The sequence below is a fragment of the Canis lupus genome, chromosome 21, assembly GCF_011100685.1.
Source record: "Canis lupus familiaris isolate Mischka breed German Shepherd chromosome 21, alternate assembly UU_Cfam_GSD_1.0, whole genome shotgun sequence".
NCBI classification, from domain to species: domain Eukaryota; kingdom Metazoa; phylum Chordata; class Mammalia; order Carnivora; family Canidae; genus Canis; species Canis lupus.
Window position 1 is genome coordinate 41,953,694 of NC_049242.1, and position 23,788 is coordinate 41,977,481.

Genomic DNA, 23,788 nt, shown 5'->3' on the forward strand with positions numbered 1-23,788 from the left:
TATCCTTCAAGCTGAAATTTAAACACGTATCTCATTTTGCCTTTAAACAGTAGTAGTGCCAGTATTAGAAATTTAGATATTAGGAGAGATCCAAGGAATACAACTCATATTTGTATTCATTTTAATTATTCTGGTTGCCGATGTTTAGTGTTGGAAATCTTTTCAATTCTGAAAATAATCTCAGAGCACACCATGGAAGTGGTAGTGTCTAGTATTACTCACAGGAAAGAAACAGTAGAATGAATTATTGTTTACTTGGATCCATAAAAATTTGTTGTATTGCCTTGAGATACTCTCTTCAAGGTCAGATGGTTCTTTTAACTTGGTTGGCAGTTACAGTTGATTAATAAATCTTCTGGGTACCAAGATGGCCTGTATGGGAGGGATATTGGGGGAAATATGTCCTCCTCAGCAGTGGTCAGCGCAGTGCTGCCGTCCACAGCAGTGAGTCTCAATCCACAGTAAAAAAACATTTACACTGCCACCCAAAACACGTGAAACAAGACAGTACTCCTGCTGTATGCTTTATTCTGAAATTGTGTTACTCTATCCTATTCTCTTTTCCTTTTTAAAAAATGCTAGTCACAGCCCACTTAATTCTTATATGGCTTACTAATGGATGGCAGCCCATAGTTTTAAACAAAAAAAAACTCCTCTAAGAAATAGGTTTATCACTTGAGGAGCCGGGCTTAGGCCAAGGCCAGTGTAAGGGTGTGTTGTGCTCTTAGGGTTGACCAAACCTCATCACCAGAAGTGGGGATAGGGGATACTTCTTGGTTTTATAGCTATTTATAGCTCCCATTAGGAGGGAGGCCTTTTTATCTTCCTACCTCTTTTCAGGTTCCTTTCTGGAGATTCTAGAAAGCCATTATAACCTTATTTTCTTTACAGGGTAGAAGGAATGTGATGGAGAGAAATGGACCTGCAACAATTCCTTTAACTTCTGTGTTGTGTCCCTTTTTGGTAATGGCAATTTTGAAAAGAAAGTAGTGTTTGTAGGAGAGATGCATACACTTAATGCAGAAATATTTTTTTCGTGGGAATCAGTGTAAAGTGAGAGGGGCATATGAATTCTCAGAGTGCATACATTTCGTTATAGCATGTTTATACTTCAATGATGCTTTTTGTTTCTGAGCATTATTTCTAATATTTTTCAGTTTCCTGTAGTGTAAATGAATGGTGCAGCATATCATGGAGTTCATTTGACTTCTTTCACAGATGTTATTATGTATAGCCTTTGTCTTATGATTACTGATTTGGGAGCAGCTTTTTAAGCACTAGTCTTACAACCACTACTTAATGAAGGTTTGGATGATATGTGATATAAAAATACTTTATAAGTAACCACGACTGTATAAAACAACAGCACAATATACAACACAAACCACTCGCAGAAATCTCAAGGCTGGTAAATTCTAGGATAACTGACATGATTCTAAGGGATGGCTCATATTTTTGTTTACCAACCCATGTGGTAGTGGAGTAAACACAGTTTTAAAATTGTTCCTTGATGAACTTTTAAATTTTGAGAAATTCACATTATTTCGCTTTTTGCACAAAAAGTGAGATACTTTTTATATTGCATTATTTCAACATTGCAGAAGCAGTATCAACAGGAATGTAGCTCCACTGTAGTCTGAGAGCCTCAGCTACAGAACTTAGCGTTCAAGTGAGTTTCATCGCAGGCAGGTCACCCATTTGTGAAGATGCCATTACATCAGAAGAATTGATTTCCAAAGCTAGACAGATTCTTACGATGTCAGAGTGGACAGGATGGGGTATTTTACTTGCAGGTACAGCAGAAAACCCTTTGATCTGGGCACCCATATGAACCTGCTACTGGCAAGCGCATGTCAGTCAGTAGGTGGCACACTTTGCCTTCAGATCAGTGTTTTTGGAGCCTGAATGTTAAATGCTGTTAGAATGGCCCTGGGATGTGCTACCCTGTAAAGACCCATCCTGAGTATTTAGACTAATCTTAAAATTTTTTTTTTATAAATTTTTATTTATTTATGATAGTCACACAGAGAGAGAGAGGCAGAGACACAGGCAGAGGGAGAAGCAGGCTCCATGCACTGGGAGCCCGATGTGGGATTCGATCCCGGGTCTTCAGGATCGTGCCCTGGGCCAAAGGCAGGCACCAAACCGCTGCGCCACCCAGGGATCCCTATTTAGACTAATCTTGTCTCAGGTTGCCAATCCTGGATCGTGTGGGAGCTTCCCCTCTCACAGTCTGTTAAGAGATGAGTGTCTGGGGCACTGTGGAAAGACTACCATCTTCGAAATCAGACAAAATGAGTTTGAGTTTGGCTCTTTTTCTTACTCGTCAGGTACCATTGGGTACGTTATTTAATTTCACTGAGTCTCAGTTTTGCTATTAAAAAAACCCCCAAACCTGAGGGATAACCATACAAGTTCACAGGATGGCTGCAAGGATTATTATGTTATGATGTCTGTAAAATGCTGACCCCATTGCCTAATTGGCATTTTATAAATAATAGCTATTTCATTGTTAGTTACTCTTATGGATAAAATCTGTGTGAAAGGCTGCATGTTGAAATTAATTTTAAGGGAAGCTCTAGATTGGTTCCTCAGAAGATCACTTCTTTTTGGTGTCTTTTATATGTTAGGCAATTAATATATTTGGCTTTTATGAAGCAGGATCAAATAGAAAAGGTATGACCTTCCTGATGTGTCTGGAGGGAAGATTAAAACTCAGAAATGGTGAAGCACAGAAATTATGTCTGTGGTTCTGGCCTGCTGCAGAGGGAGTAACACAGTTTCAGATCAAGTTCAAGAGTAAGCTCTTTGGCCAATAGCCTCAGGGAGGGAGTGACACAGCTGCCAAGGAAGCCACTGTACTCCCCACAAGGGATACAAGGATTTGAATGTCCATGTGAGGGACAGCAGCAGTCACACTGTCTCTGGCACTGGTCAGGACCACCCTGTGGTATGCTTGCTGTGTTTTGAATTCTGTTCTTTTGAGAGAGGCATTGACCAAACAGGAGCATAAAGGAACTGTGCTGTATAAGGAACAAAGTTGCTGCTTATCCTGGAGGTGTGAGCACTGCCTTCCAATGTCAAGGGTTTGGAAGTCTATCATTTGGAAGTCAGTGTACTGTACGGAATGGACCTTCAATAAAACTATTGAACAGATGAGAAATAGGATTCTGTAAGGTAGATCTAAGGACAGCTGTAGTGTAGATTTTCAGTGTAGAGCCAAAACCACCTAGAGGATGAAAAACAGTCCAGGTTACAGAAAGGCAAACTTCAGCTCCATATTGAGAGACTTGAACTGCAGAGAGTCACAGTTAACTGGGGAGGCTGAGGTGTGTATAAGGTCCAAGTACCACAGAACAGGCATTTTTAGATTCAGGGAAGGGAAAGAATTCTCTATAGGGAGTCAGGAAAGATCTTTGGGGCACCTGGGTAGCTCAGTTAACCATCTGCCTTTGGCTCAGGTCATGAGGTCCTGGGATCAAGCCCCACATCAGCCTCCCTGCTCAGTGGGGAGTCTGCTTCTCCCTCTGCCCCTTTGTCCTCCACCTTCAACTCATGCTTGCGCGCTCTCTCTCTCTCTCTCTCTCAGATGAGAAAAGAAAGAAAGAAAGAAAAAGAGGAAAGAAAAGAGACTTCAAGGGGAAGGAGAATATAAGTTAGGTCTTGGACAGCCCGGGTGGCTCAGCGGTTTAGCACCGTCTTCAGCCCAGGGCGTGATCCTGGAGTCCCTGGATGGTGTCCTACGTCGGGCAACCTACATGGAGCCTGCTTCTCCCTCTGCCTGTGTCTCTGCCTCTCTCTTTCTCTTCTGTGTCTCATGAATAAGTAAATTTAAAAAAAATATTCATTCATGACACACACACAGAGAGGCACAGGCAGAGGGAGAAGCAGGCTCCATGTAGGGAGCCTGACGTGGGACTCGATCCCAGGTCTCCGGGATCAGGCCCTGGGCTGAAGGCAGGTGCTAAACCGCTAAGCCACCCAGGCTTCCCAAGTTAGGTCTTAAAAGGTAGTTAGGGCTTGGACATCCTCAAAGTGTAGATGGGGGCAGTGGGGAGCATTTGAGTTACCGACACTAAGCAAGGGCATGGAAGCAAGGAATGTTTGACTTTTATGTGAGGGCATAGAATGCATTCATTTTACTCAGAGAAGCTCCAGGGAACCTCCTGGGATTTCTTTGGAAAGTTATTCAGAACAGAAGCTCACAGTTCTGTTCAGTTCAGTATGTGGAATCATGATTCAACTGAATATATTTTTGAGGATGTGTCATGTGTGTTGATCAAGATTCTGGAAATCTTCAAGATTTCTACGGAAGAAAGGATGTGTTTCTTTAAAGGTCTTGACTTATGTACTCTGTAACAGTATTCTTAATCCATTCTAAGTAAGCTTTATTTGTTGGAATTGAATGCCACACAACTCTTCTAGATCCTATCTTAAAGCCAGACCTTTCTGCAGGCCAACTGATACATTTAACCAGCATTTAACCTACCTGAGCCAGATGTGGTTGTTGGCTGGTTTTTCTGGGGTCAGATCAGTGCTTCTCGAACTGTATTATGTGCACGGATCCCCTAAGGATCTAGAGTTTGGTTCTACAGATCTGGAGTGAGGTCTGAAGTTCTGCCTTTCTCATAAGCTACCAGGTAAAGCCATTGCTGTGGTTCCATGGACCATACTTTGAATAGCAGGGGTTTAGAGTCTATTTCATGGCCACCTGTTCCAGTCCAGAGTTTGGCTTAAGACCATTCTACAGGCACCTGGGTGGCTCAGTTGGTTGAGTGCCTACCTTCAGTTCAGGTCATGATCTCAGGGTCCTGGGATCAAGTCCCTCATCAGGCTTCCTGCTCACCTGCTCACCGGGAAGCCTGCTTCTCCCTCTCCCTCTGCCCTCCACCCCCTCCCTGCTTGTGCTCATGCTCGAGCTCTCTCTTTCTTCCTCCAAATAAATAAATAAAATATTTTTTTTAAAGATTTATTTTTATTTATTTATGATAGACACAGAGAGAGAGGCAGAGATACAGGCAGAGGGAGAAGCAGGCTCCATGCAGGGAGCCCGACGTGGGACTCGATCCCGGGTCTCCAGGATCGTGCCCTGGGCCAAAGGCAGGCGCGAAACCGCTGAGCCACCCAGAGATCCCCTCTTTTTTTTTTTTTTTTTAAAGACAGCTTGATAAGTCCTTGGAAGGCAGATAGTTACTGTGTTGATAATGATTTAAATTGGGCAAGGAGAATTGGTTTACTACTGGTGCATTGGCTTATTGCTCAGTGCACCTTCATTCTTTCCCTGGAGCAAAATTTTACATTTTATACAACGAATTTGTACCATTTCAAAATGGGTAATATTTATCCTTGAAATACTTTTTATCTTAATGTGCCCGTAATGTATTCTTTTCCCCAAACAGAATTTGATTTGTAATTACTTTGCAAAAAGCAATTTTTTGTGTGTATTTCTAAATTAATGCAGCCTAAAAGATGACAGGGATTCATTATTAAACTTTCTATTAGGAAATTTTTGCAAGCATTAATCTAATGTGTAAAGAAATATTTTTAGTTGGAATCTGAATCAAGTGGTTTGTTTCTTCGAATTATTTTGTTAAAATGATAAAATATTCTTTTAGATGCTTACAGGAGAGTCATAGTTACACCGTCAGAGATTACTTTATTTGGATCTAGAATGGTTTTAAGCCCTCAGGATGTACCTCATAGATTGCAACTATCCCTATCAATATTTCATGAGTTTCAGCTAATCAGGAGGGATTAATTATTAGCAACTATGAGCAAATTCCTGGAGGTTTAGAACATAGGATGGGGCCAGGTTTGGGGGCAGGGATGTGTATAGATAATGGAAAGTGAGGATAGAATGCAGAGAGATTCTTAGGCACCAGTGATGAAATTTGCTTATGTCATAATTATACTGTTCTTAATGGAAGCTGATATATTCCTTAACGAGGCTTTCACATCTAGCAGGCACTCCTTTCTATTTTGCTTTCCTTCTCAGCATAATAGGCTTCCTCTACTTTTTCTACAAGACTTGGGCAACTGATCCAGGCTTCACCAAAGCTTCAGAAGAAGAAAGGAAAACGGTGAGCTTTCTTTGTAATGTTACTTTTTTTTTTAATTAGTAACGTTCATGTTTGCCATGGCTGCCTCTCTAGTGCCCAGCATGTAATAGATGCAACATATATCAACAAAGTTGAGATGTGTCCACTGTTAGTTACGCTTTCATTTATTTATGTGAAAGTTTTAAGACATTTTTATTTTCTCTTAAAGTCATACCCACCAAGACTTCTTCAAATGTAATTTGTTAGTGAACCTGATCTAAATTTCTTTTTAGTAACACACTTAGATAATGATCATTTCAGTTCCTCAGCAAAATACATGGAGAGTAACCAAGCAGGGGCAAGAGGGCACCTCATTGACCTTCCTCTTCCTCAGATGTGAAGGTATCAGTTGACTATTATCCTTTGCTTGCAAAGGTTTAGAAATTGGGGAGAGCATTGTTGTCTGTGTTCCTCTAGCCAGTGTTCCTGAAAGGAGTCCATGGTGCTTATAACCATCAGTTCTGATGTATACTGATGGGTTTTGTTTCTTTTTTATGGGTATATATGTGTGTGTTTATTTTTCCCTAGCAGATTATAACTGGAAAGTGCTTGCCATTCATGGAGAGAAGGGGAGGTATAATTTTTGTGCATTCTAATTTATTGGCTATGGTTGAAAATGCAGCCTTGAAAAGTCACATTATTTTCAGGTACAGAATGATTTGGTGGCAAGTATTCCAAATTGCTTTTCTGGCTGCTTCAGTTTGGAGAGAGAGCTGTGAGAATGGTATATAACCATGCATTATGTATTTCTTAGCAAACGAAATCATAAGGTCAAATTTCATGCCTTTCAGAATATCATCACCCTTGCAGAGACTGGCTGTCTGGACTTCAGAACATTTTGTACATCATGTCTTGTGAGTCTTTTTTTAAATAATTTTTTCCTATAGTAAGAAAGCAAATTCTTGGTAGCATTTGTCATGTAAGCCTTTGTTAAATCTTCATGGTATATTTGTACACCTTTGTTTCTACCAGCTTCTAATTTTGTATTACTATCAGGATAGTTTTCTGCCTTAAGCATATTGAGGGAATGATGTTCATAGTTTTTTAAAGTTGCCTATGGTTAAATCTGTGAATGATCCGTAGTGTGTTTTGATTGCTTTTTCCTGCCATAAAGCATATATTAAAACTAACTTCAAGTCAGAGGCTCACAATGACCCTAGAAACCACATACTGAAACCTGTCATTTTGCAATTGATGAATCAAGGCCTAGAGGGAGGAATTAACTTCCCCCAGATTATTGGCAGAGCTGGAATTGTAACTGGGTGTCCTTTTTCCTTTTTCTTAATCCAGTGCTCATTCTGCTGCCTGGTACTGCCTCACTTCCCCTTCATCAGTGTGAATAGGTTCTGGAAGTCCAATCCCTTCTAATGATGGCCTAATCAAAATCAGATACATGGAAGTGTAAATATTAATAAGGCATGCCAGAGCCTCTGCGTGAACTGATGATCTATTTAGGATTATTTGTGCCCATGTCTTTATGACTTAGGAGTAAGATTTTGCTTGTGATTTGTCACCACTTTAAGACACTGATTTTTGCTTGGACCTGTCTTAATTGCCCACTTAGATAAGGAAGCCATTAAGGTCACTTCATTGCCACGTGTGTAACTCCTGTGTCGCTCGATATGATCAGCATTGTCTGTGGACTGGACGGTGCATAGGTGAGAGATTGAATTTTTTCAGTTAACACTATGAAGTTAAGTGTATATTTAGCTATGTCTATGATTCATAGAAAAAAATGGAAGGGCATCTAAGGGGGGTGCATTTTGTAGCTCTTCCTTGTCAGAGAATCTTCATGGTATAACACTTTTAGAAAGCTGTCAATGTTGATAATAATAATGTCATTTGTATAGTATTTTAGAATTTATAAAGCACTTTTGAATATAGTATCCTATTTGATCATCAGGGCACAACCTGTGTGGTTGGTATTACTATCTGCATTTTAGAGGTGAAAAAATAGAAAAGGTAAATTATTTGCTTGAGGTTATTTTAGTAATGTCAGTCTTCTATACCAAATTACCAGGTTCTTACCATGTCTTGTGACTTGTCTCTCTCATTTACTTCTCCACTTGTCTCCTTCAAAGCTCAGGTAGGAGCCAGAACCAGAGATAATAGGGAGTATTCCTTGTCGTGGTCTGTAGCCCCAAGTTTCCTCTGAGTGGTCACTGTAAAAACCAGGGGTTTATTATGAGGAACTTCAGAGGAACTGTGGTCATTGTCTTCAACAGAGGATATTCTTTTATAATCTTGAACAAAAGGTGGCTTTACTCAGGTTTCTTTGGTGCATTTGATGCTCTATTCTAGAGCTCCAAGCTTCGTGGACCTCATCCCACCGTAAAGATGGGATGGTTAGCATTATAGCAGCTTGGAATGGACATGGAAAAAGCAACAGTGTTGAGCCCATGTATTTTTATTACGCTACGTTTAACTTAGTGGTCTCACATGCATCCTCTTATTTGGTTGCCATAGGCCTATGAAGCAGGCAGAAGAGATCTTATCCCCAGATTAAAAACAAGAACACTGGATCAGAGAAGTTAAGGCATTAACTTAAATACTTAACACAACTACTCCTCTTTGAACCTAGGTCTTCCCATTGCAGTGGGCATTGTTCCTTCTGCTAGGCATTGCTGCCATAGAAAGTGGGGACATGGTGGTACTTCTGTGTCATTAGCATCGAAGTGCTCTCAACTCCAGCGTCTAGAGAGCCACATACACAACAGTGAGACTTGGTTGCTTGGCACCCTCGCCCGTACTTCACTTCTGTACACCTTAGCCTGCAGGTTGACCCGTTTTTCCTGTGTTTAGTCTTCTGCAGCATATCTTTTTGCTGCTCTTACATTCATTTTTTCTATTACCCTTATCAAGTGGATCCTTGATTTACAGAAATTATACTTCTTAAACTTGTTACATGGAAGGAAGGAAGAGATAGGGTATGATTTGCCCAAAGTCCTTCCTTCTCCCCTTCCTCCAATGCAGTATAGACCATCCTAGAACTACACGTGTTTAGTAAATCTTGTTCTGTTCAAGAAAGATGTCTTTTCGGTAAACAACAAATAAATATTAGTTCAGTTATCATGGACAGTTGACCATGATGTAACAGAGCTATTTGGTTTTGGTTTAATATTATTTAAAAGCAAAGCATAAGCTTATTTACTTTTAATTTGGTGAAGGCTTTTGACAGGAAAGTGATTAAAAAGGCTTGATCTGGAAAATCATTGTAAGAAAGTATTAAATGTGTTTTTTCTTTTTGATATAGGTTTTGGCAATCATCGCTATTACATATTCTTCTTATTTTTTCTTTCCATCGTTTGTGATTGGATTATGTACGAGTCTTTCATCTGTAAGTATAATATTTTCATATAGCAAACTCATAAACACGTACCCACACGAATTTTTCTTGGTAAATTTTTGTATATTCACATTCTGACTGGGTGACTATAAAACATACTCCTGATAAAAGTAAGATGGCTGCCTCTGAGACTCAGCAATGGGAAGCTGCAAGAAATGCTTGAAAGAGGTTAGTTGTCAGCCCTTGGGAAAAGATTGTACCTCACCTAAAGTGATAAATTGAGAAGTGGTCAGCAATACAAATTCATTTGAGGCAAAGTATAGATTTATCACCTAGTGAAGTGAGGAAAAATTAGCTGTTCAGGAACAGAGCAAGGGAAGTGATAAGTAAATAAAATAGGAAAAAGAACAGATTGGCAGTGGAGAGGTTGAAGTTGGGAGGAAGTGGTCATGGAGAGAAGGAACAAAACCCTAAATGTCTGTGCCATTTGGTAAATGTCCAATCACAGCTTAGAGCTTATGGGCCAACTAATAGTCACTGGAAGTTTGGAAATAATGACTTGGAAGAAAACCGTAGACCATTTATTTATTCTGCATCCCTAAGAAGGGAAAATAACTTCTCAGTAGCAGCGTGAACAGGCATGTAGGGGGCTCATGTAGGGAGTGACATCCGACTATCCCAAGGTGATTAACCCAGAAGAGCAAGGTTTAAATTGAAGCAAGAAGGGTTTTAGCTTAGCTCTGAGCAATTACATGGCTATGCTTTGCAAATCTTGAAGTGGGTTACCTATCTGGGAAAACCTATGGTGCTGGTAGTTTATTTTGGCCTTAGCTGTTGATCATTTATTTATTTATTTATTTTGAAGGCTTTGGGAGAATTTGGCCTCACTATGAATCTGCTGACCACTTCTTATAATCCATGTTACATTGATGTTCTGGTCTTAGGTTTTGCCAGTAGAATACTGTTTTAGTTCCTGAACTAAACCTGGGATGATTCAGGAAGATGTTAGAAATGTTCTCTCTACTTTATTTTCTCTTTCCCTTAGCATCCTAAGTACCACCGCTTCTTACCTTCCCCATTTCTTTGTTTGAACTTCTGTTTAGTGTTTGAAAAATAAATCCTCCTACTCTGCCCGTAAGCCTCCCAGTTCCCTTCCCCAGAAACCTCCAGTATTAACAAGTTTTGTTTTGTTCGGGGTTTCATATTTAGAGATTCTTAATATCTATGTGAAATGGTTTCTTTTTGCCCTGCCACAGGCATGGAGAGGGCTTCAGTTACCTTGCTAGCTCCTTTCCCTGTCTGGCACTTTGGGCGTCTGTGATCAGTAGGGAATGCTTTTGTAGCTCAGTGTTACCATCACCATCTCAAATGGATCTGGTTGTCAGAGATCTAACTGATCCTGATCTCTTTTCTCGTCAAAGGCCATCTGTAATCCTGAGCTCTGGAATTCAGAAACCTCTTAAATTACATCCTGTGGGGTAAGGAATAAAAGATTTCTTGATGGTGCATCTTTCTGATGAAAGAGCTGCCCTTTTAAGGCCTCACAATAAAAGGTATTCCTGGAAAACCTTTTTAAGCTGGCCCATGGACCAGCTTGTCCCTTGGACTTGATCCTCAAGGAGAGGAGCCAGATTTTACACTCTTGTCTCTCCCGCTTCTCTCTTCACTAAAAATAGTCACCTTTGTTTGATGGCTGTGTCCAGTGTAAGACTGTATTATTGAAAAGGATAAAAGGAATTTTCCATCACTTTCATTCTTTCCAAGTTGCTTTCTTATTACATGCATCGGTTCTTCCCTCTTCTTTCTCTCTATTCTCTGGCTCTGATCCAATTTTATATTTTGTTTCTTAGGAAATGGCCCCACTTTATATTCGCGTGCAACCATGTAGACTGGCTGAACATGTTTTGTTACCTTTATCCCATTTGTCTCCTGACAATATTTCTTTACACTCAATGAGTACATTGTGTCATTTATCATTATTTCACAGTTGGAAAAAAAATGAACTTGTGCTTCATTTTTCTAAGGAGGTCTCACTGCCATCCCACCCTCTTTGTTTACCACTCACATTGCTGTTGCCAAAGCCTTGATGTGCACACTCTTCCCTCATGTGAGCCAGCTGCAGCTACTTCCAGCTCTGGGCAGCCTCCATCCATTTCATCATTTGTGAGGTCTACTTTCAGGGTGTGGACACCCAGAAAGTGTCAGCATCCTACAAGGTACAGGGAGAAAGATTTTAGATCAGTGTTTAGAAAGATCACATCGTAACTGTCAGATCTATCTGAAGATGAGAACGGTCAGCTTGGAATAGTACGAGTCCCCTATCATTAGCCAATGACCACCAGACCAGAACGTGTTATTTTTACATATTACAGTTTTACATTGCATAAGATTAACATACGTGGCCATTTGTAGCCAAATCTTGACATTAAATCTGAAATCACTCCTATGAAAATTTCACTTTGAGGTCATGCTGTATTATCACAAAGATTCCCAGAAGAGAGCAGTAGAAATATAAGCTGGGAGCAAATAGGTATTCTTTACCATGCAGCAGCTGTTTCCTCTGCCTGCTGTTGGGAATTATATTCTTTTTTTTTTTGTCACATCAGGTGCATGGGATGCATCTTTGTCTGCTCTCCTAATGAGAAGCTCTAAAGAAAGCATAATTTGCCTTAACTTGTTGCCTTGATTGTTACTCGTGATGATTGCCCTTAGTATGTTTCTGACATACAGTCATGAAAGATGGTTAGGAACCAAATGAGACTCAAGGGGAAAGCATAGATTTTTAAGACTAAAATGGACAGACAGGTGATAGTAAAAGTCAGGGACTCATTTTCTTTCTGTCCTAGGAGCTCTTAAAGTGCTGCTTTGGGAAAATGTCTGAAATTACTTATCAAATTGTCAGAGGCATATATGAAACCTCAAGGTGCAAATTTACAGAATTCTTATTTCAAAAATAATTCACCCTTTGTAAATGGTCATGGTGCCCACAAAAGTCATTGGCTTTACAAAACCTTGAAGATTGACTTAGGGGTCATGAAGGCCATAGGGAAGTCCTCTGTTTGAATTGACATATGGGTTTTCTAGGGAGAAACTGACCATATGCATCTTGGTCTTTATTCTTTTCCTAGGATGTCTCATGATTCCCTTACCTGGACTTTTTCTCTCTACAGTGTAAATCATGGTGCCAACGCAGAAATGTACTCAGTAACCTTATGCCGTCAGGTTGTGTTCTGATGATATCTGGGTGCTTAGAGGATTTCTTGTGCCTACAGCAATGGCCTGTTAATAGGAACCCTTAAGAGTTTATTCAGTGCTATAACAGACTCCTGTCTTGCTGTGTATCCTGGATAAGATGATGAATTTTCTAAGATATTTATTAAATATAGCTATTCTCTGTTATCAAGTCCTTGAAGAGTTAACTTTGGAGAGTTTATTTTATGCTGATTATGATGGTTTTAGTGGTGGTCTTATGGACCATTTTTGCTTTTATTCCTTTATTGCCCACCCCACCAGTGCAGTGCTGTCATAGCCCTTATGAGCAGTGAGGTACTGTTTGTTTACTTTGTTGGTTAAGCTGGCATTTGGAAGATAAATTCTTAAAATTTGGGTTCTAGTATGTGTTGTCATGTCTTATTTTCTCCCTGAATAGAAATGCAGTGATTTTATCTTCTTGAAGAATGATCATGAGTTTGCTGCCTTTTTAAATAATGAGTTCCTTTTTTTTTTTTTTTTTTTTTGAATTCACAGATTGGTCAAATCATTGTACCACAACATTCAGAGAAGATGGACTATGGACCTACCTCAATCAGATTGTGGCCTGTTCCCCTTGGGTTTTATATATCTTCATGCTAGCAGCTTTCCACTTCTCATGGTCAACATTTTTATTATTAAATCAACTCTTTCAGGTATTTATTTGTCTTCCTATAATGCCTTTGAGTAAAATTTTCAGTAGCCTGTAATAGACTTGAATTTTAAGTCGGAAGGCTTTTGGGTCTTAGTTCCACCTCTGTCACTTACTCTTTTGGGTGTAGGCATGTCATTTGACCCTTGAATTTCAGTTTCCTTGTCTGTAAAATGGAGTTGATAATGCTACTCACAGAATAGTTTAAAGGTTAGCATAAGTTGTTAGCATGTCCCTAGGAACGATCTAATCTCACCTTTTTATTTTACGGATAGAGTTGCAGAGAGGTGAATTGGATTGCTCATGGTCACTCAGTGAGTAGTGAAATCAGAACTGGAAGGCTTTTTTCCAAGGCTTTTTTCATCATATACTTATATGGTGTGTGAAAACGTGATATAAAATATAAAAAGCATTGTGAGATGCTTTTAAAAACGTTTGTGAGGTGATTATCTTCCCTCTTTTTTTCCAACCCTGTGTGTTATCCTGTTTATTATGAGTGCTTAAGTGGGTAGAAGGGGAGGGAGAACGCAAAATCCATCACCAATTAGTGGACATGGTAATTATATTTCCAGAGAGGGTCATGGCCATTAGAAGGTTCATGCTCCAGGGCAGTAACCACGTTCAGCTTCCCATGAAGCTGCTGTCCTTTCCCTGTTGCCTTCCTTTCCCTGTGAGCATAACCCAATTCTAGGTGTTGCCATAGCCTGCCCTCATGGTCTAGAGAGGTGTGATCAGTCTGAGCCAATCACCATGACCTCAGATAATTAGAATGTTACTCATTGAAAGCAAAATGCATTCCACTTTTATAGGGAAGTAACCAATTCTACAATAATAATAATAATAGTAAATAAAGATGGACAAAGGAAAAAAATTCTAAAGAAAGGAATGAAGCTGGTAATACTAACGCATTGAGGCTTCCGAATGTTCATCTTCAACTATTGCCCCTCTGGTATCTATGAATTCAGGCAGGAAGAATAAGTATTAGCACCACTGATGGTTATTAATATCTTATAATGCCTAATAGTTACATATGCGTTACCTACTCCAAAGCACTTTGCTGACAAACATTTGAGGTACAGACTGTGCCAAAGCAGCATCTCCATTTTGTAGATGAGAAAACTAAATCTGTGAGAGGTTGAGTGCCTTGTTTTGGCCATAGGGTGGGTGAGAGGTGAAATTAGAAGTAGAGCTGAAGATTTGAGACATCAGGTCTAATTCTCTTTCTACTCTTCTGGACTCTTAGAACAAGTACAGATGTATGTGAGACTATAGCTCAATTTTTTAAAGAAAGCTTAGTGTTTTTTATACTTTCTAAGGTAGGAAAATGAACTCAGAGTTTTGGATAGTTTTCAGATACAGGAATTCAGAGTAAAGTTGCTTTCTTAGTAAAACAGTTCAGTTTGAAGCCTTTCATTTGCTGACTGTTCTAGTGAGTCATGGGTTTGACTATGTACAGCAAGTCAAACTGAGCAAAGACTGTGGTAAGGACCATGAACTTGATTCTCACACTGACTGAGGTGTCCATCTCAGTTCTGCTACTTTCAAAGCTATGTGACCTTGGACCAGTTACTTCACCTCTAGAAGCCTCTCCACTGGGTATTTTAAATATATTATGTCAGATCCCTCAACAATCTGATGAAGGAGGATGGTGTCGTAATCTCTGTTTTATGAATAAGGAACTTGATGTTTGAGTTGTTTTGAGGATTAAATGGAGTAACGCAGTGAATAGTAAGGTTTTAATGATTTGGGAGTTTTTAAGTTACCTTAACTTTTACCCTTCCCCAGAGGATTTAAACGTCCTTCACTTCAGATTAACCTTTTCATTTGGCCCTTTCCAAAGAGATGAGAAGCAGCATGTACAAGTTGAGATAATTGCAGTAATACTGACCTTATATAGTTGTATTCATCTAAAACTTACATGCTGAATGTGTTGAGAATCTAAATAGGCTTGTCAGCCATGGCTTGAATTGCCAAAGCAATTATTTCAGGACTGCTTTGTTGAAGGATAATTAAAAACAGACAATCAAAAAAATAAGTGCTCGGGGCACCTGGCTGGCTCAGTTGGAAGAGCGTGGGACTCTTAATCTTGGGGTTGTGAGTTCCAGCCCCATGTTGGGTGTAGAGATTACTGAAAAATAAATGAACTTTTTAAAAAAAATGCTCAACTACTAGATTTACTTAGTCTCATTTGGAGTTGCTGAGTCATTGTCCTCACTGTGGTCCTGGGCTAGAAGGCTAGGTCATACTGTATTTTACTGCTGTCCTGTGATGCACTAATTGTGACAGACCCTCAGCAGAATGGGATTTTTCATGTACCTTCCAACCTTGTTTTGCAGATTGCTTTTCTGGGCCTGACCTCCCACGAGAGAACCAGCCTGCTGAAGCAGAGCCGACATATGAAACAGACATTGTCCCTCAGGAGGACCCCATACAAGTAAGTCAGAGGTATTTTGGCCACTGTGTCCTATGGAGGATGCTAGCCTAGCCATTGGTTTCCCAGCCTCCTGCCAGCACCCAGGCAGTGTTGCTCTCTGACCTGCTGTCTGGTGGAGTCTTGGAAGCCTCGGTGACAGGAGGTGAGAGGCAAGGTCATGAGCCCCGAGGTGGTGGGAATTTAAGACTTAGTCTCCTGGGCTCAGCACAAATAGTTAAATGACTTTGAAGTTTTGCCAAGATGGGGAATCTCTCAAGTCCAGCCACATGGTCACAAGATTGCATGTTGCTGGCACAAAGTCAGTGTGAGATAATCAAGCACGTGGCTGAGAATTCCAGCCACAGGGCCCTCTGCAGAAAGCATTAGATTGTGAGCTCTGCCAAGATTTTCAACCTGCCTTTCTATCGCCATAATTCTTTCAGCCCTGTGCTTAATGTGCCCACCTGTGTCAGGGAGAAGCTAGTGTTTCAGGTTTGGGGTGTGTTTTCTCCAGAGTACTGGTTGTATAAAACCTGTCCTCCGTTGAAAATGAGAATGTTTGTAGGAAGGCTGTCATCTTACGATATGAATGATCGGGCTTTGAAGCTTATCTCCCTGTCATGTATATCGGGGTCTTGGAGGCTGGGAGTGCTGCAGAGGTGACCCTGAGCCCTCCGGGGATTTAACGCTCACTTGCATATCTCACGAGCAGTCTATTTTAAAGCACACCGGTGGTACAAGATGAAACTGTTAGGCTGTTAGACGAGGAAATCAGAGCCTGGGATATGACTGTGATCTGTGTTTAGAGAGGAGAGGAATTGACTTAAATGGGAAGAGATGACTAAGGTGATGGAGGGTGACCAGTGGTGCTAAGCTTGTGACGATTGTTTCAGATTGGCAATGATAATAAAGTCCCTTTTTCCCTAGTTTAACCAGAGGGATAAATATTTACTCCATTAAAGGATGAAAGCCTTTGTTACTGAGTTGGAATTTTCAGCTGAGCCCTGAAAGATGTGGGGTCGGGCTTGATGGAGAGGGACTGGAGGGTATTTCAGGCCCTAAAGAGGGAACTAAGAGCCTGAGATGAGAGAGCTGGGCATGTTGGAACTAAGAGCCTGAGATGAGAGAGCTGGGGATTACTGAGTAATGGCAGCGCAAGCTCGGGGAGCAAATGGGAAAGCTTTAGAGCTTCTTCGCATCTAGCTTCCAAAAACCTACCCAAGTTGAAGATTTGTCTTGTCTCTCTTACCCTAAGTTACTCTTACTCATACAGTAGCTCTGGAGCCGCTCTTCTAGGAGTGGTGATGATACTTTCCTGATGACTCTCACAGCAGCAGCCATGGCATAATCATCCTCGTGCACAGTTATGTTTTAATGTGTACAGCGGGGGTGGGTTTTGATAAGGGGTTGGGTTTGGGTTTTAGAGGACCAGACAGTGTCCTATAGGTAAGATTAATTGGAAGGAGCTCCTTCCTTTTGGCTGGAATCACCATCTTCCAGTAATTCGCCAGCACCGCAGAAAAGAAGAGAGGCACCCACCATATGTTCTCTAGGCCTTTCAGAAAACATGGAGTTGTTTCTTTGGCCACATACATGTGAATCTACAAGAAAGGTGATAACATAGACATCAAGGGAAGGGGCGCTGTTCAGAATGCAGCGCCCCATGAATGTTACCAGGGCAGAACCATGAGAGTCTACGGTGTCACCCAGCATGCTGTTGGCATTGTTGTAAACACACAAGGACAAGATTCCTGCCAAGAAAACTAACGTACTTAGTGAGCATATCAAGCACTCTAGGAGCTGAGATAGCTTCCTGAAGCATGTGAAGGAAAATGATCAGAAAAAGAAGGAAGCCAAGGGGAAAGGTACTCGGCTTCAACTGAAGCGCCAGCCTGCTCCACCCAGAGAAGTGCTGCACTTTGTGAGAGCCAATAGAAAGGACCCTGAGCTGCTGGAACCCATTCCCTCTGAATTCATGGTATGATGGGTCTGAAAAAAAGACAAAAGACCTGTATTATTAAAAAATAATAATAATTGGAAGGAATTAAGACACAGCCATGTTTTACTTAGGAAGTTTAGGAAAGGGCAGCCCGGGTGGCTCAGCAGTTTAGCACCGCCTTCAGGGCATGATCCTGGAGACCCGGGATCGAGTCCCACATCAGGCTCCCTGCATGGAGCCTGCTTCTGTTTCTGCCTCTATCTCTCTCTTTCTCTCTCTCTGCCTCATGAATAAATAAATAAAATCTTTAAAAAAAAGTTTAGGAAAAAACCCATTTTGTTGACTATAATGTTTCTGGCCTATCTGGCCTTTGAGATTATCAAAATCTGAATCAGGGCAGTGGGAATGGAAAGAAGGACACTTATTGATGCCAGCCACTGTTGCAGTGAGTGGGGGACTCAGAAGGAAATTAAGTTGCTGGGCAGAAGCCAGGGAATCTCAAAATAGGGATTCAGGTCCAGAAATGAAACTGGGCTTCAGTTTTAATGGCCTGTAAGCTGGGGAACTCTCTGATTCATCTATGGATTCCTGGCTACAGGATCTTCAAAGGACGTTGTATATTCTAAACTCTCAGTGAATGTTTCTGGTTTGAATGAATGTTTGTCAAAAGGTAAACAGGAAATGTAGTAAGATGTGTTCTCTTCCTTCCTTGGCAGCCTTGGGTTCACACAGAACCTCGCAGATTTCTTTCAGTGTGGCTGCTTTGGCTTGGTGAAGCCCTGTGCAGTAGATTGGACATCACAATACACCATGGTCTTCCACCCGGCAAAGGAGAAGGTCCTTCGATCAGTATGAAGAAAAGCAACCCCAAACTCTCACTCTGACTTGACTGTGTTTATGTTGATGCCCTGTGGTCTGCAAGTGAAGTGAAGATTCAGAGTTCACCTAAGCCCAAAGGAAAACGCAAGTGGTTTTTAAAGCCATTTGGTAAAAGCAGAAGTTCTCAATAAAGGCATTACACTTTTAGATTTAGCAAGATGGACTGTTCCTGAACAATCTTGCCAGACATCTAAAAAAAACATATATTTTTCACAAGAAAATACAAGTTACATTTTTTTGGAGATAATATTAACTAATTATGGATAAAATGTGGTATTTTCAAATACTTTTATTGGTTGTTTCAAAATAGTACTATTCTTTAAACTTGTAATTTTTGATAAGTTATTTGTGTTTGTTTTATCTATAAATATGTAAAAAAATATTTAAATAGATGTACCTGTTTTGCTTTCACACTTAATAAATTTTTTTTTGTAGTTGAGATTTCATTTCTGACACTAACACTTTTAGAATCTTAAATTGAGAAAAGGTGTATATAGGTCGTAAAGAAACTGACTCACGATTCCAGGAATGAGTTGAGCTCACTGTTAACACCAGTAAGCAAGATTTAATTTAGTTTTCCATCTTACTCAGGAAATTAAACAGAGGAAGTCTTAAAGATTACTGTTTTTACTTAGTACTCTCAAAATATTGGGCTGATGCGATGGTAATTACTAATTTCCCTTATTCTGGAGGAAAAACTAATTCAGCTTTAACTCGTGATATTGTATTTAAATACCCCTGGGCATGGTACCTTCCTGCTGAAAACCCTTCCTTAAGGTTCCATTGCTCTTAGGTAAAGGCTACAATCCTCATCATGACCTCCAAGGCCTTGAATACTATATCCTTATTTTGTTTACCAGTCTCATTCTGGACCACGCTTTGTACTCTAACCACACTGACCTTTCAGTTTTTCAAGGATCTGTCCTTTCCTTTACAGAGCCTTTGCAAATAAGGAGACTAAAGCCTAAAGAAGTTCATATCTTCTTTTCCAAAGTCACTTAGATACTAAATGGGGTAGCCATTCTAGAATGCCAAGTTACCTTGGATACAGCCTGATACATTGTGTGTTCAATAAACACTTAAATTTGTTGAATGAATGAATGAATGGTTTTTAAGCAGGATGTGATGCGATCATAATCGTTTAAAGACTGATTTCTCAATTGGATGACAGAAGGACTTTCTCAAGCTATATCCTTTCCCTTTCTCTCTCTTCAAACCCTGCGAAGTATATATTCTCAAATTGTGGTCCGTACACCATTTAATCAGAATTACAGGGATGTGGCAGGGGCTCACTTGTTTAAAATTCAAATACCTCACTTCACACCTTCCAAACTATTACATTCCAGTACTTCTAACTGATATGTGACAAGAAAAAGCACGTTTCATTAATTTAAATTATTCCACAGGTATTTATTGAGCACCATGATAGGTCTTTTAGGCCATAAAACATTTAATTGGGCATACTAATCACCGAGCTTGCAGTCTAGAGGGAAAGCTAAGATAAATGAACGTACAGCATAATGTAGAGAATATTAAAAGCCATAAAAGCAGTACAAATAAAATATTGTTAGAGGATGGAGAGGGCCTCAGTAGATGTGATCAAGTAAGTATTTATGGACAATAAGGCATTAAAAGGGTCTCTCAATATTGAGTTTGGAAATACAGAATTGGAAGTCAATGACTCTACAAGGAAGACAATGGGGAAGTCTGAAGTATAGTTGGAACCATGAGTCTATAGGGCGTTTAAAGTGGGGAGCTTGGTTCGTAAATTAGACTTGTTGATTGGGACTAGATCTCCAGGGGCCTTGAATGTTAAGCTAAGTATTTGAGCTGTATTTAAGTGAGCAGTGAGGCGCGATTTCTTTACTCACTTGTCAGTAAAAAGTCCTTGAAGACATTATGTATAGTCACTATCTCCAATTCCTCTCCTCCCATCTTTACGTCCACCACAGTCAGGTTTTCAGCCCTGCACTCCAGGGAAACTGCTCAGCAGCATTTGACAGTGGCCACTCCCTCTTCCCAAATACACTGTCCTCACTCTGCCTCCAAGAGACAGCACCCCTGAGTTTCCTTTTAATCCCACAGGTTGCTCATGAGAAGTCTCCTTTGCTCTTTTTCCTCTCCTACCATTTAATGTGGGGATGTCCCAGTGTCTAGTGCTTAGCCTTCTTGTTCTTTATCTAAACTTCCTTTCTCTTCCTTGATAATCTCCTCCAATTGTGTGATTGGATATAAGGTCTATATGCCAAAACACCCCAGATTTTTAACTCCAGTTCAGACTTCCATCTCAGACTCTGCAGACTGTGTTCCTGACCTATCCACTTAACTGTCTAACAGACATCTTAAACTTAACATGTCCAAGATTGAAACTTAACTTCAGATTTCCACCTTACCCTCAATTATGAATTAAGTAAAACATGTAATAAATTTAAAGATAAATAAAAAGTAAACAACCCTATTCCCTACCATCAGTCTTCCTCATACTCATTTAGAATCTTTTCATGATGACTTTCTCTCCTCACACACCAGATTCAGATTTCTTTGAGAAATCCCATGGCTCTATCTTGAAGATACATCCAGAATTGAATGCTTCTGGCCACCATGGCCCCTGTAGTTCTGAGTTACTGCCTCTTGCCTGGATTACTAAAGCCTTCTTGTTTGGTCTCCCTGCTTCCACCATCACCCTGCTACAAACACCCAGAGTGATCCTTAGACAAATTGGATCATGTTGTTGTTCTGCTTAGAACCCTCGAGTGGCTCTTCAGTTCACCAGAGGAAGAACCAAAGCCCCGATAGTGGCCTGCAAGGCCCTACAGGATCTGACCACTTCTGCTTTACCTCTCAGGAATGCCTCCACGCTAGGCGTGCTTCTGTCTCAAGCCTCTCCCTGCTCCTCTCTGCCTGGAATGCTCTTCCACCAGATACCCACAGGGTGAAGTGCCTTTCCCCTGAGTTTTTTTTTTTCCCCAAATGCTAACTTCTCAAATGCAGCCTGTGCTCACCAACTTCTGGAAAGTTATCCTTCCCTTGCACTATTCCTCCTCTTTGCTACCCTGCATTTTCCCCTAGCACTTAGCTGCTTTTTAACATACTATATAATTTAGCTCGTCTGCTGCATACCGTCTCCCTCCCCAACCCATAGGATATAAGGTCCCTGAGGCATCGCTGATTTGTTCACTGATGTATCCCAAGAACCCAGAATATTGCCTAGCACATACTATGTGTTCAGTAAATATCTAAATTAATCTGTTGCATGAGCTTGTTGAATGAACTGAAGGGATTTGAGGCAGGGCATGATGTGATCAGAATTGTGTTTGAGGACTGATTCTCAACTGAGCAACAGAAAGACTTTTTCAAGTTCTATCCTCTGCTCTCATCAACCCCTGCCAAGTAATTATTCTCAAACTGGGGTCCGTTGACCATTTACATCAGAATAACTGACGTGGGGTGGTGATGGGGCTGATGTCTGGGGACCACTTGTTTAAAATTCAAATTCCTCTTCTCAGAACTTCCAGATCATTCTCTGCGGAGTGAGTCTCAGAATCTCCCCAAATGATTCTTACATTTACGTGATACAGTTTAAGGATCATTTACATAAAGACTCTTACTTCCACCATTTTACTGAGGCTTTTTCCTCAGGTACACATTGGTGTGAAAGTTTCAAAAAAAAAAAAAAATACTGAGAGCAAGTGTTTTATAGCTAGGCACCCTGGGTCTGAATCCTGGATTTGCCGATTATCATAAGTGCCTTTTACCTCTGAACAAGTGACTTAACCTTTATAATGCCCCAGTTTTCTCATTTGTATCATGTGGATAATACTAGTAATACCTCTAAATGTTGTGATGAGGATTAAATGTATTAATCATATATAAAGTGCTTAGAATTATACTAGGCACATAATAAATGCTCAATAAATGCTGTAAATTCAGAGCTCTTTGGAAAATTGACTAGAGGTAAGGCAGTGTGCCATATTCACCCTTCCATACTCTGTGTTTGGGGGCTAGGATTCTCAAAACTACAGTTTTCCTTGTTGGCTGATTTTCCATCAAATTCTGCCAGTAGACAAGGAGGAGGGGCGAAGAGACTTAACTACACTCCTCTTGCCAGCTTTCCTCTCCGTGTTGTTCCCACAGTGGCCCTTCACCCTGTTGCTGGGAGCTGGAATCACTGTCCATAGCTTTCCTCCCACATTCCCCAGACCACCTCCATTGCCCTCCCTTAGAAGCCCCAGCAGGAAGCAGGCAGGGCTCTCGGCTCTGAGGCCTGACTCCTTGCCCTGGAGGCATCTAAATGAGGGTGCTCCCATCTCTTCTCTTCGTTTTTCCAGCCCCAGGCGTTTCCTGCGTTTACCACCTCTGTGCCAAGTCAGTATGCTCCTCTTTACTTTTTGAAAAATATTAGCACCCGCTTAGTCAATTCCCTCTATTATTTTCTCTCTGTTAAAAAACAAAAACAAACCCAAAAAACCTAGTGTGGTTTCTGTTTTTCTGGCTGGACCCTGATGGATATAGAATGTTACAGATAAGCATTTAATAATGGCCTAGGCAAGAAGTAATGAAGGCCCAGACTACTGATCGAATGTGCAGAAGAGAAGGGAGAGTCAAAGACGACTCTGAACCCAGTGAATGAGAGGGTGGCAGTGCTCCTCTGAGAAGTAAAGAAAACTATGGGGAGACCAGGTGATGAGTTTGGTGGTTGGGGGCTACCGAGTTTGAGATATTGCAGGCTGTACAGTGGAAAAGTCTGGGAGGCAGCTGTAAAGAGACCAGGATGTAGATGGGAGTCATGAGCACAGATGGATGAGGTTGTCACAGGACAGAGGTGGAAAAATGAGATGAAAAAGAGAAGGGGAGTTGCCCACCTGAAATGGGTCAATCAATTCTAGAAAGAGACCAAAGATGACAACCCATGCAAACAAAGAAAATGTGAGGGGGGTGGGGAACAGGAACAGAATTTGGATTAGGGAGCTGGAGAAGAGTGGGAGGGCCCAGGGAGGAGGCTGGATGAGAGGATACTCATGAGAGTACAGTAGCATAGAATTCAAGAATTCTTGTGTTTGGGCTTTGTTTTGTTTGTCAGGGCCCCAGGGAAAGTGAGTCTTCTGCGGTGATGCCAGAACTTCATTCCTTTCCCCGAATATCTGTGTAGTCTCATCAGAGACCGTGCATTTGAATCCCTTCCACAGCTGTTAGGCAAAATCCTGAGGATGCTCCCTGTGACTTAGCAGACTGGCTGGACACTGAACAGTGAGAAGGGGAATATCTTGGCTAT

General features: G+C 40.8%; 1 protein-coding gene and 1 long non-coding RNA gene across 3 annotated transcripts in view; one reads left to right on the forward strand and one right to left on the reverse strand.

Moving 5' to 3' along the window:
- On the reverse strand, positions 1-11,744 carry LOC119865030. The gene is made up of 3 exons (XR_005375824.1): positions 11,450-11,744; positions 8,127-8,260; positions 1-372 (listed from the first exon to the last, which is right to left on the reverse strand). It is a non-coding gene; the product is annotated as an uncharacterized LOC119865030 (long non-coding RNA).
- Positions 1-18,955, forward strand: part of ZDHHC13 (zinc finger DHHC-type palmitoyltransferase 13) — a 48,974-nt gene extending 30,019 nt beyond the window's left edge. For both annotated transcript variants that reach the window (XM_038569239.1, XM_038569240.1), the window contains exons 11-17: positions 5,956-6,080; positions 6,890-6,952; positions 7,663-7,756; positions 9,352-9,435; positions 13,132-13,289; positions 15,622-15,719; positions 18,354-18,955. In XM_038569239.1, coding sequence (XP_038425167.1) covers positions 5,956-6,080; positions 6,890-6,952; positions 7,663-7,756; positions 9,352-9,435; positions 13,132-13,289; positions 15,622-15,719; positions 18,354-18,492 — 761 coding nt within the window. In that variant the 3' untranslated portion in view covers positions 18,493-18,955. The remainder of the gene's footprint in view (positions 1-5,955; positions 6,081-6,889; positions 6,953-7,662; positions 7,757-9,351; positions 9,436-13,131; positions 13,290-15,621; positions 15,720-18,353) is intronic.
- Positions 18,956-23,788: the final 4,833 nt, after the last annotated feature.